Source organism: Megalobrama amblycephala, linkage group LG4, assembly GCF_018812025.1.
Source record: "Megalobrama amblycephala isolate DHTTF-2021 linkage group LG4, ASM1881202v1, whole genome shotgun sequence".
In the NCBI taxonomy this organism is placed as follows: domain Eukaryota; kingdom Metazoa; phylum Chordata; class Actinopteri; order Cypriniformes; family Xenocyprididae; genus Megalobrama; species Megalobrama amblycephala.
In genome coordinates this window covers 46,652,638-46,665,733 of record NC_063047.1, presented here as the reverse complement: position 1 = coordinate 46,665,733, position 13,096 = coordinate 46,652,638, and the positions used below count along the sequence as shown (strand labels likewise).

Sequence of the window (13,096 nt, the reverse complement as noted above, 5' to 3'; positions counted from 1 at the left end):
GGAAAATCACTTTAAAAATTCCTTGATATGTGCAGTTTTTCCTTGACCCCAAAAGGGAAGCAACTGTGTTGTTGGATGCCTTAAATATAGATTGCAGACATACAAAAGCAGACTTTCAGGAAGAAAAATGTCATTTGAAGTTATATTAAATTTCCTCTATCCTTCAGAATCAAGTACATTTTATTTGTACCAAACTGTATTGATAGATCACATAGTACCATTTATAAAGCAGTATACATTCTGAGGGAAAAGAAGGGAATAGTTGAAAGTCACCCTCTTTAATGTGCAAGTATAAAGGAACAGTTTCTGACCTACACTTTGTGTCAAGAGACAGAAAAAAAAATTCATGAAGGTGAAACAAAAGCAATCGATTCATGATTCTTTTCTGGTGTCTTGAGCTGGTTTAATCAAATTCTCCAAATCAATCATTCATATGGGTAGTTAGAAGTAGCTTCAGCAAATATCATCCCACAGAAATCATTTGTAAATCACAGATATGACTAAATATCTTCATAAACTAGATAAATCCGCAATTGGCACATGGTCTAGTTTCGCATGATGTAAACCCCCACTGTACGCTTAAGAAAACATGGTTCAAACAGTGGGGAAAAAAAGTAACGATTTAAAAAAAAAAAAAAAAAAAAAAATCAAACCTAAATACAAACTAAGCTGAAAAAAATTGTCAGAAAACAAACAGGTCACCTCTTCTTAACACTGATAAATGTATGGTTCTGCAAATTTCTGCTTGATAGCAGATAGAAGAAAAGCTTGTGGAAAAAGACACCCATCCATGTGTAAAGAGCAACAAATGACCCCTTCAAAAAGAGACTCCTTCAAGGGGAAGATACTCATCCCCGGTATTTCACATCAGAAGAGTAAGATCTGTAAGATAGACCTTAAATAAAGTGCAGACAAGGGGAGCTTGAAGGCCTAAACTAACGCCGGTGTCTGCGACACCTGATCTTAACTAACATTCAACAAACGACAGGTTCCCCCAACAATTTTTCTCTGTGGATGAAGAGACAGCTTTGCAAAATACTCAAAAGAGCGAGTAGTGGTGAAGACTAAAGAGGCATTTTGTGCGATCGTAAGCGCGCAACGACTCCAGGGCGGAAATAAAAACGACGTCCCCATCAGTACAGTAAACTGCACAATTCGTGTATGTGTATTTAACCTGAACAAGGGCGTGTGAACAGATTTCACCTCACCTGAATCCTCGTTTCCAATTGCTGCCAACTCGGCTGGGTGGACAGAAAACCCATTGATTGTACTTTGAAGGCAAAAACAACAACGGCAACAACAGCAACAACAACAACAGCTACTAATTCATTACCCAGCCACTTGGCATTGAAATGTGAACATAAGATTGAGGTGAGGGGAAAGAAACAAAAAGCTCTAAATAAAAACGGTAAACTTTCCAAACAATGAGCGTGAAAAGCTTCTTTCACAGACTTAACTTGTGACACACACACACACAAAACCCCCCTGAACCATCAAATAGCATCCAAAAAAACATGTTTTAGACGAGGAGTGTGTTTATGCCCCGTGTCTTGGCACTGCAAGGGAAAACAGGAGGAGGGGGGCAGGAAAAACTAAAAATAAATCTCAAGATACATTGGAGTACATTCTGTGTCCTCTAGGAGGAGGACCTGCCGCTAGTACATAATGGTTATTTGCAACATCTTAAGAATCGCTATCTGAAGTCCAGGCCCTGTTGCCATGGTAAAATGATGTGCGGAGGATGAGGAGGAGGAGGAGTGGATAAGAGGAAGAGGGGCGGGGAAAAAAGAAGAGAAGAAAAACACTGGATTCACACTATCGCAGGGTCCCTGTAGAGGTGGGTGGGGATTAGGGTTTTCTTTTTTGCAGGAAACAGACAGGAAGTGATGTTGTCGCTCAATACCGACTGCAAGACTAGACCCCCCCGCCCCCTCGCTTATTCATTCCCCTTCAAATTCTTCTCCCATAACCACGCCTCAGGTAAGATCTTGGCACTTTAAGAGTTTGACATAAGAAATCTAAATGTTTTCAGGGAAGTGGGACTCCCGTCCAAACGTCTCACTGTCCTGTGCTCTCATTGGTCCTCAAGGCTCCAATCACGCTCTGGATGTTCTCCTCAGGAACCTGGGTGGAGACAAGATGGCTGGCGTTAAACCCTGCCTCACGTTCTGAATATTAGTAGATGGGAAAGCGTTTATTTGTGAATGCTGAAACTCACTAGAGCGTGATCGAACTTGAAGGTACTGATATAATAGGCTGGAATGTCAGCGGTCGCCAGCGGTTCAGATATCTGAGCCACAATGCCACATTCATCTGATGGAGGACAAACGACTTTCATTAGAAATTCAACTACCGCATCCTCAAGTTGACAGTTGTGCATTTGATCTTATTAACTGAGGTATATTGTGTGCATAGAAGTCCGGTCACATTTACTGTTGGCAAAAAACTTCAAAAGGAAACCACACGATCGGGAATTTCACGAGGAATGACTTCTGGTCATGCAAATTCACCACATTGACCAACCAATGGCAGCTTGGTTTGAAAGTGACGTGTGTGAGAGCTTCATATACATCGCTGCACAATTGACAATAGATGAAGATGGATCTTTTTTGTCTCAAAATGTTGCAAAAAGTGCACTTTAAAAGGTTAGTTTACCCAAAAATGAAAATTCTGTCATTAATTACTCACCCTCATGTCGTTCCACACCCGTAAGACCTTCATTCATCTTCAGAACACAAATTAAGATATTTTGGATGAAATCCGAGAGGTATATGACTCGTCCATAGACAGCAACAATTTCAAGGTCCAGAAAGGTACTAAAGTCATCATTAAAACAGTCGATGAGACTGCAGTGGTTCAACCTTAATGTTATGAAGCAACGAGAATACTTTTTGTGTGCAAAAACAAAACAAAAATAACGACTTCATTCAATCTCTTCTCTTCTGTGTCATTCTCATTTGTTGTTTGCGTCCAGCGCTCCCAGATTCTATGTCAGAACGCAGACTTATTAGTGGCCGGCTCCTGCATCAGCATCACGCGCATGCCTCGTCCTGCTCACATGAACAGCGTCGGTCAATACTGAGCTGGCATTTGGATTTAAACACTGAATCGCTGAAGTGTGCTTACTGCGGCAACTACGCAAGGATTAATGATAGGGAAGATTTGAGATTGTTGAATAAACTAATTATTTTTTAATGTTTTTTTTTTTTTTTTACGTGCAAAAAGTATTATTGTCATTTCATAAAATTTAGGTTGAACCACTGCAGTCACATCGACAGTTTTAAGGGGTTAGTTTACCCAAAAATGAAAATTATGTCATTAATGACTCACCCTCATGTCGTTCCAAACCCGTAAGACCTCCGTTCATCTTCGGAACACAGTTTAAGATATTTTAGATTTAGTCCGAGAGCTTTCTGTCCCTCCATTGAAAATGTATGTACGGTATACTGTCCATGTCCAGAAAGGTAATAAAAACATCATCAAAGTAGTCCATGTGACATCAGTGGGTCAGTTAGAAGTTTTTGAAGCATCGAAAATACATTTTGGTCCAAAAATAACAAAAACTACGACTTTATTCAGCATTGTCTTCTCTTCCGGAATCCTTTCCATTGAATTGATTCCATTGAATCCTTTCATCTGTCGGCGTTGGTAATGCACTTTTACGTCGTTGTTTATGGTGATTAGGACATCCGCGACATGCACACTTACGCACCATTTTAAAAAATATAGCAATACCAAAATACAAACAATGTAGAATAGCTTGAATACAGTAAACGAAGCTGTCAGCAGCGTCACTGCGGAGTCGTTGAACCCGGATTGACAACAGACCCGGAAGAGAATACAATGCTGAATAAAGTCGTAGTTTTTGTTATTTTTGGACCAAAATGTATTTTAGATGCTTCAAAAACTTCTAACTAACCCACTGATGTCACATGGACTACTTTGATGATGTTTTTATTAAATTTCTGGACATGGACAGTCTACTGTACATACACTTTCAATGGAGGGACAGAAAGCTCTCGGACTAAATCTAAAATATCTTAAACTGTGTTCCAAAGATGAATGAGGTCTTTCGGGTTTGGAACGACATGAGGGTGAGTCATTAATGACATAATTTTCATTTTTGGGTGAACTAACCCTTAACTATGTCTTTACTACCTTTCTGGACCTTAAATGTGGTGGTTAAATGGTTAAACTATGGACGACTCATATGAATGAGGCATTTATATAGCGCTTTATATGTACTACTGTACACCCAAAGCGCTTTACAATCATATCAGGGGTCTCTCCTCATCCACCAGCAGTGTGCAGCATCCACTGGGATGATGCGACGGCAGCCACAGTACAACGGCGCCAGTGCGCTCAGCACACACCAGCTGTAGGTGGAGAGGATAGAGAGTGAAAGAGCCAATTCAATGGATGGGGATTATTAGGAGGCCGTTATTGGTAAGGGCCTATGGAGGGAATTTGGCCAGGACACCGGGGTTACACCCCTACTCTTTACGAGAAGTGCCATGGGATTTTTAATGACCACAGAGAGTCAGGACCTCGGTTTAACGTCTCATTGAAGGACGTCATATACATCTCGGATTTCATCAAAAAATAACAAAGGTCTTGCGGGTGTGGAACGACATGAGGGCGAGTACTTAATGACAAAATTTTCATTTTTGGGTGAACTAACCCTTTATGTTACTCCAAAAATCTAGAGTTTTACAAATCAAACAAAATATGAGTGCTATCATAATGACAGAATGTAGCTAAGCATTTGCTAACATGTTTTAGGTGTTTTGAGCATGTTGCTAGGGTGTTCTGTGTGCTTGCTTACTGGCTCAAGTCTAAAGAACCAACCCAAAATTCTGGTTCCTAGATATTGCTCAGGTCAAAGGGATTTTCATTGTCACAGTAACAGCAGGCTGTTTACACAGTTTTAGCCTGAACTCACCAAACCCTAAGGGTTGTCCTCCGATGCGGACCATTTTCCAAAGCTCTCCTGATGCGCTGGTGAAGAGGACATTGTTTGGAAACCTGACAAGAAAAGAGCAGCATCTAAACCATATGTAATGATAACAAAACAAAGACACTGTACATTTAATCAGAAATAAATTCATTAGGCAAGTTACATTTTAACCGTAAACACAAAGACATGATTCAACAGGCTAAAAGGGGTACAGACAAAGTTGACTCAAAAGAAAGAAATCCACTTTTACAACTGATGCAGTCTAATATTGTTTGTGTATATAACAATGAACTGAAAGTTCATCTTTGAAACACAAATGAAGAAATGAAAACCTGAGAGATTAAAACTTTGTTGCTTCATAAAAGTTCACAGATCTAGTAAAACTGACGACCTAACGGAAGAGAAACTATCACTTTATAATAATTTATTCTATGATTTAGATTATTATTAGATTTATTCTGTGTTATGCAAGTATGGTTGAGCTTCTGAAAGAACCAATGAGGTTTCATATGGGGTTTTATAACTTTACAATGTCTTTATGAACTTTTTAAAGTTTCAAAGTTTTGGTTGCGTGGACTTTCAATGGAGGAACAGAAATCTCTCAGGTTTCATTAAAAATATCTTTGTTTGTGTTTTGAATAACGAACGAAAGTCTAATGGGTTCGGAATGACATGAGGGTGAGTAAATGACCGAATTTTCATTTTTGGGTGAACTGTGATGTGACTTTCCATATATTGGATCAAGAAAAGTGGGCGATTAATACAAAGTGTGTTACAGGTGGCTGGAGGAAATGTGTTGGAAAAAAAAAATAATGGAGTAGGTGACGTCAGCCAAACGGTAAAGTCATTTCAGAGGCTATTGAATTTAACGCAGATGAAAAAGAAACTGTGAAGGATAGACTTACAGTCTTTCCAAAGGCATGCACTGTATAAAAGGTTCAGTTCACAATTTTCACAACTCACAACTTTTAAAACCATTTCCTGGAGTTGTCCACTAAAATATATATATTTTTTTTTTCCCAGAAAGACTGGTTAACAGAACAATTGCCATGTTGTTACACAACAGTACAATCTATTGAACTTTATTCTATCCCTCACAACCTTGTTTTCATTCCTGTCAAAAATGACATGTGGCGCTACCCTGACTAAGGTCTAGAACATGCGCTGATGAATCATGCACAAGACCAGGGGTGTGTATTGAGAACGTAAATGAGGTCAAAAGTGTTTTCACGTTGACTTCAATAGAGCGTTAAAGGCAGAGCAGGGTGGGGTCTCACCTCCGGGTCGTCTGCTCATCCATAACTAGAGAGATGTAGCCCTCGATCAGGGAGAAGGAGAAAAAGCGGATGTGTCCAGAATCCTCGCTCTGCCCCCCGGTCTCTTTCGCTCTGTAATGAAGCACAGCAGGGATTCTTGTTGTTACACAAGCTTCATTAGAGCTGAACTCAGCTGACACTTTTGCAAGGAATAGAAAAAAAATGGGAGGAGTATGATAAAGGCAACTCTGATCTGATCTTTCCCTCTAAGGGTTGGCCTGATGCCAATGTCGGAGCAGTAAACAAGTTCAGCCACTATAAGGAAGAGCAAAATAGTACAAATACACACTGTTCGTCTTATTTCCAGTCTTTTCTCCAGCCGTCACGTAATGCACTCCCTACTGCGCCCTGTGTGTGTTATCATCATTCTCTAATAGATCTGGCAGATGGCTCTCGGTTATTGCCATATGTGAGCCAGGAGGAGAGGCCCGGCGTGGAGCTCTTACCCGCCCGAGTAGAACATGACGTCCATGAGCAGTGTGGCCACCGAGGGCAGCGTGTCGGGGTCAAGGCTGGTAACGCAGAACATGTTACTGGGGCTGGAGAGAGGGTGAATGATTGGCCGAGGGACTGAGGAAAGGAAGAAGAGAGTTGTTTATTTTACAATAATGGCCTGTAAACATTCAGGCATTAACAATGCAGATCCACCGCTGGTGTGTCGGTCAGGATGTTTCATGAAGGGATACATTTGTAAGTCTGATAAGCTGTTTAACCCGCCGGTGGTCTTTGGGCATTTTAGACCGAAAAATGTAACTTTCCGAAAAAATGCATATATTATATATTATTGTATTACACTCAAAATAATTAACATAATATGTTCATTATTAAAATATGATGCACAAAATAATGAGCATCATATGGTCTCTATAAATTACTGCATAAACTATTTTCAAGATAGGCTGCATGACTTAAAACAGCAGCCTGAAACATTGCTTATATTTGGCAAACAGTTAATATCACTTCCAGGAACCAGGAAAGTCATTTCAGATGCAACTTATTACATTTTGATGGAAGTTCACAAAAGGACATTATTTCCTTTACAATAACGTGCACCAATGAATTGTGCACAATAAGATCAAGAACATATGTTCAGTTGGTTTCATGCTGACCTTAAACATAGAATGTCAAACATGACTGCCAAAGGCAGAAGCTGATGCCTAACCACACCACAGACACGTTCAGCAGATGTTTCTCTATTACACAGGTCTGGCTGCTCATCTACTGTAAGTCCAAGTCTTTGCGTCATGGTAGTAAAATATGGTTTGATATACAAGATCTACACCGATCATTTGATTAAATAGCTTAAAGGAAGAGTTCACCCAAAAATAACAATTCTGTCATTCCAAACCTATATAACTGACTTTTTTTCTGTAGAATCAAGATTGTGTTTCATAGAAGAAAAAAGACTGAAATTACATGAGGGTGAGTAAATGGTGATGATTTTCATTTTTGGGTTCCTTTAAAGTGCCCCTATTATGCCATTTTAAAGCCTCCTTAAGTTTGGAGGTCTCCTACAATTGGATACAATGCATCCAAGGTCAAAAACACTCATTTTCTCATAATACACATTCCAGCATAACCTCTTTCCTCACAGTGTCTCACACAGGTCAATCGAAGATTCTGTCTCTCTAAACCCCTCCTTTCCGAGAGCCTACTCTGCTCTGATTGGTCAGATGGCCCAGTCTGTTGTGATTGGTCTACGGCTTCCAGTGTGTGTGGGAAACAAAACAGCCATTACCATATCTGAATTTCACCTCCAGAGGCTTCCTCAGCACTTGTATAACAGTTTTATTATATCAATTCAAGCTCAAGTCCTCATCTTTTGGAAGTGCATGCAAAATGGATTTGCTTTCGCAGCACAGAAAACAGTGTCTTCTTGACATGTCAACAACATGAATCAAACTCTTCCAGTCTCAGCTACAACTACAGTGTTTGAGGGTTAAAGTAGACGTCGTTCACATCACATACAGCCAGTGAAGACCATAGGCGGACATTATGCAATTTTTTTACAGTTTGAACCATAGACTGTAAAAAAAAAAGATGGACGACACACCTTCACTCTCTTCCATTGTAGCAAGTGAAGGTGCCAGTGTGCCAATATGGTACTGATTGAGACTGAGTCTCGAGTCAGCGCATAGTGAACTTAGAGCCCGAGTCTGCGCAGTAGTGAGCGCGAAGTGGAGCCGCGATATCGAGGTCCTGCCCAAACTCAGAACAACTCATTTTGTCTGTGTGAGATAAACAGTTATGGAAACGTAGAAATTAAAGTTAAAGCTCCAATCACCTCACGAAGATCCAGAAAAAACATCCGTTGGTGCCTCAGTGACTACTTCACTCAGAGAAGCTGTCAATCTCAGCTGTCAATCATGACGTCTCACCCCCGTCTTTATAGCAACAAATAACTAACGAAAACCAAACTTTTTTAAAGAATGAACACTTGAACTAACACCAGCATGATAAAAACTGCCTAAAATGACAGAAACCGTCTTTGGAAAAAAAAAATGTTTAAAGTGTAATTTGATGGTTTAGTTTGTGTCATGTCCCACTACATCTCATGGAGAGGGCGGAGTTTATGACCTACATTGCTTCCAGCCACCTGGGGGCGATCCAGACGCTTTTTGGCTTCACTTTTCAGGACTCTCATGTTCGAACCGGTAGTAAGACTGGAATTACTGACGACTCATTTCAGGAAGTTCAGAAATCACTTCTTTCCTTTGGGAGACAATAACTATTTGCCGTGCACTTTGGCCTTTGAAACTTTGCAGACTTTTTACATTCACAAACAGCTATATTACACACTATATGAAAGGGGATATCAGAAAAAGCATAATAGGGGCACTTTAAATCTCGGAAGCATCACTTGGTCCCGTAATTACACAAGATGCCTTGTGTCGACACACCCTCAGACTAATGACTGATGGTTACCCAGTTTAGGCTTGACAAAACCATTGGTGACCCCGGTACTGTTGGCAGCAACAGTTTCTCCGTTGACAACCCTCAGCAGAGTGAATTCCGAGGACAGCGTGTGCATGACCATGGGCAGATCCCTCTCTCGAACCTATGGACAGAATCATACATCGGTATTTAGTTTTTATTTAATAAAAATATTATGTGATGTACCAGGTTTAATGAGCTCAGGTGTTCAAGGAGGGAATAAATAATTGTAAAACATATACAAAATGTTTGCAGACAGTGCCAAACCCTGTTAGATAATGATGTACTGCAGTATCTAAAGTAGAGATGGCAAATACCAAGCAAGTTATCTGGATGTGCCTTATCCCTCCTTACAGGAGTACAAACACAAACCAAACTTTTGTTTTTTTGGCATTTATGGCAGAGACGTTCAGCATAAATGGGAAATACAAACATGCACAAGTAGAAACCCTAATATTACACTTCTGCCATTTTCTTCAGTAACCAAAACCAGCTGACTCAAACACATCACAAAAGGAACATTCATTTGCATTTCAAACACCACTACCAAACCCAGAATACATTACAGTAAAAACAATACATAAGGATGGCTTAAGCAACCAATTAAGCTGAAACTCAGAGTGTTCCAGTGAGGCCCTGATGGCTGCGCACAGCATTTCAAGAGCAACTATCTATGGATATACGGTTTCCTTGGACTATTTTACAAGTTTACAAAAGCTCCAGAGAATTAAAACATCTTCAAAGATTACATCTAACCGTCATTACCTCATTAGAAAACGAAATATAGCCAAACAAGAGCGAACGTATTACAAAATACGGGCTGGGCAAAATATATATACACAGACAATTAAATTTTGCTTGCAATATCACAAATACTGCAATCATTTTAATGAGGCTTTAACGTTTTAATTTGCCTATTAGGTTTATGTTGTAGTGGCATCTCTGTACTTTACTTTTTTACTTTATTTATAAAGCACATTCAAGCGTCTGCATTTTGTACTACCTGCAAACGCAACAACACTGTCTGGCTGACTCCTGTATAAAGAGAATTATAATAATCAAGCCTTGAAAAAAATAAAGGCATGAATGACTTTCTCAAGGTCCTTAAAAGAGAGAAATGTCTTGACTTTGGCCAAAAGTCTCAAGTGGGAAAAGCTGGATTTGACAGCATTTATTTGCGTATCAAATTTAAAAGCTTTGTCAAATAAAACACTCAGATTCTTCACCACCATTTTATTATGCTAGTGAACCAAGATTAAAATTATCAGTTGGTACAAATTAAGTAATCTCTGTTTTGTTTTCATTGAGTTTTTAATCATTTAGAGACATCCAGCCTTCATAGGCTGAAACACACCAAGCCGACACTGACAAACTAGTGGCGACGAAAGTAGACTGCGGGGTTGGCTCACGTCTGCAGTGTCTGTGTCCACAGTTGCCTTGACACACCAAACCGACGCTAGACAGCCAAGTAGCACGTCAGTTCTGCGCCTGCGTGAGATGAAATGCCTTTCCGAACCAGCAGGTGGCAGTATCTGAACAGCCAATCAGAATGATCAGATGGTCCGAAGGACCGACGAGCTCTGACGCCGATTCAACATTTCGAATCGGCCGAAAAAAAGCAGACGAGGACCAACTTCAGCCGACGGTGTGGAACACACTGAGAAAACGTAGTCGGCGACGAAGAAAAACTACTCGAAGGCCGACCGTCGGCTTGGTGTCTTCCTGCCTTTTAGACAGGCTAAAAGAGGGCATTCTTGTTATTCTGTTGAAACAGCAGATAAATCTGTGTGTCATCTGCATAACAGGGAAAAGAAACATTATGTTTCTTAAAAATAGATCCCAAAGGGAGCATATATAGTGAAAAAAGGAGTGGACCAAGAATGGACCCTTGAGGGACCCCACAGGTGAGGTGAGGTCGATAAAAAGCAGGAGCTGATGTCGATTAAAATTCACCAACATTGACTTCAAAGCTTCTATTTGACAAATAAGACTTAAACCACTGAAGGGCCACTCCTCGAATTCCGACAGTGATCTACAGTATCAAACTAAGATCCAATAATACAGAGATTGCTGAACCTCAGGAATTGACAGTTAATAAAATATCATTGTAAACTTTTAAAAGGACTGATTCTATACTGTATTGTGCTCTCAAACCTGACTGGAAAACTTAAACACTGATTTTTTTTTCCTCCAAAAAGGTCTATAATTACTAATTGGGTAAAAACTACTTTCTGCAGAACTTCTGATTTAAACGTCATTAGCAAAAATGGTGTTAGAGTTGGTAAGTTTGATTGATTTGTGAAACAAAAGGTACCTTTTTACATGTTTTAGTAAAAATATGTGCATATTTATGAAAATAATTAAAAATCATTTCGTGTTAATTTTGTGAAAAACATTCTTTGAATATTTTAGCTACATTTTTGCTGTATGTCATTTCTTGCATTAAGTAACAATGGTTGTAATAATAATAACAACAATAATAATAATAATAATATACTGAATACAAATATTAAAAGGGTTAGTTCACCCAAAAATGAAGATTATGTCATTAATTACTCACCCTCATATCGTTCCAAACCCATAAAACCTGTTTCTTCGGAACAGAAATCTTTGATGAAGGTCTTTTTAATGAAATCTGAGAGCTTTCTGTCCCTACACTGACTGCTAGACAACTATAACTTTCAAGGCCCAGAAAGGCAGTAAAACATCATAAAAGTGACTCCAGTGGTTTCACCTCAATTTCACGATGCAACACGAGTGCTTTGTTTGCGCAAAAAACAATTTACCACTTTAATGATAAAATATTAATGTCCAAAGCGCATTCATGACAATTTTAATTTTTGGGTGAACTAACCCTTTAAATATCATCAAGAGGCTGAAATACAATATCTGGTATATTTCAGACTATTAAGCTCAGCCTTACACAACAGTGAATCCTTTCCAGGGATGGAAATCTTAAATCCTTCAACAACTCCTCTGGAAGACAATATTCTCTTTCACTTTTTTTAGTTATCTAAATAAAGGAGACACTGGTGTGCTCTAGGCCTGATGGGCCCGATACAGATACAGGTACAGGTACAGGTATTTCTGAATTGCTTTTAAAGTTTTGAGTAACCAGGCCAAGAGCGAAGGACAGGGCAGAGGATGAGAAGGAAGTGGCCTCTCCAGTGGCCCAGCACAGGAGGCAGGTCATCTCCTCTCTTTCTATAAAGCTCTGTGATTATTCCTCTGTCTGGGAGCAGCTGGTGTGGAACGTGAACTTTCCGGTAAATTCCAGTAAGCGGCTGCTGATCCACAGGCTTTATCCTCTTTACATAACTACCCCCAGATTACCATCGCTCCCACATTTCTTGTTATTTTCATAAACAGGCTCTGGTGACCGTGCCACCACTGGTAGACTGGGCATGTGTTCATAAACACGCACACACAATGGAAATGTGCTGAGATGACAGCACTAGGCTGTGGTCATGGTAGATGGGTTGGTTTGAGGAAAGGAGAAGTGATGACTAGCTTAGTATTTACTGTATGTGCAGTTTATGTAAAGAGTTCGATCATCCAATAGCAATAACCATCATATGTCATCATATACCATGTCCTTACATGAAATTACAAGCAACAGATTCATCTTATTCAATGAAATGGGGAAGGCGTGAATCTGTATTTTAACTGCTGATAAAATGAAACGTATTCAGACTACAGATTACAGGGCTTGTTTTTATATAATCTTTCGCAACAGACTGCATCATGTTTGTCATGTAAATACTGCGGTTCTTTTTCTTATGATAAAGCATTAATGTTTTTAGTTCTTGATGTGTGCATTTGTATAATTTCCTGAAGTTTAATTAATGAGTGTAGTCTTAGTGTAAACCCTGGAATAAATCGGAGATGA

General features: G+C 39.6%; 1 protein-coding gene across 1 annotated transcript in view; it reads right to left on the bottom strand.

Annotated features, from left to right (window-relative positions):
• Window positions 1-162: 162 nt before the first annotated feature.
• Window positions 163-13,096, bottom strand: part of castor2 (cytosolic arginine sensor for mTORC1 subunit 2) — a 28,852-nt gene continuing 15,918 nt past the window's right edge. Inside the window, exons 4-9 of the mRNA XM_048189597.1 lie at window positions 9,199-9,331; window positions 6,720-6,843; window positions 6,235-6,345; window positions 4,943-5,025; window positions 2,219-2,313; window positions 163-2,124 (exon numbers count right to left, since the gene is read on the bottom strand). Coding sequence (XP_048045554.1) covers window positions 2,059-2,124; window positions 2,219-2,313; window positions 4,943-5,025; window positions 6,235-6,345; window positions 6,720-6,843; window positions 9,199-9,331 — 612 coding nt within the window. The 3' untranslated portion in view covers window positions 163-2,058. The remainder of the gene's footprint in view (window positions 2,125-2,218; window positions 2,314-4,942; window positions 5,026-6,234; window positions 6,346-6,719; window positions 6,844-9,198; window positions 9,332-13,096) is intronic.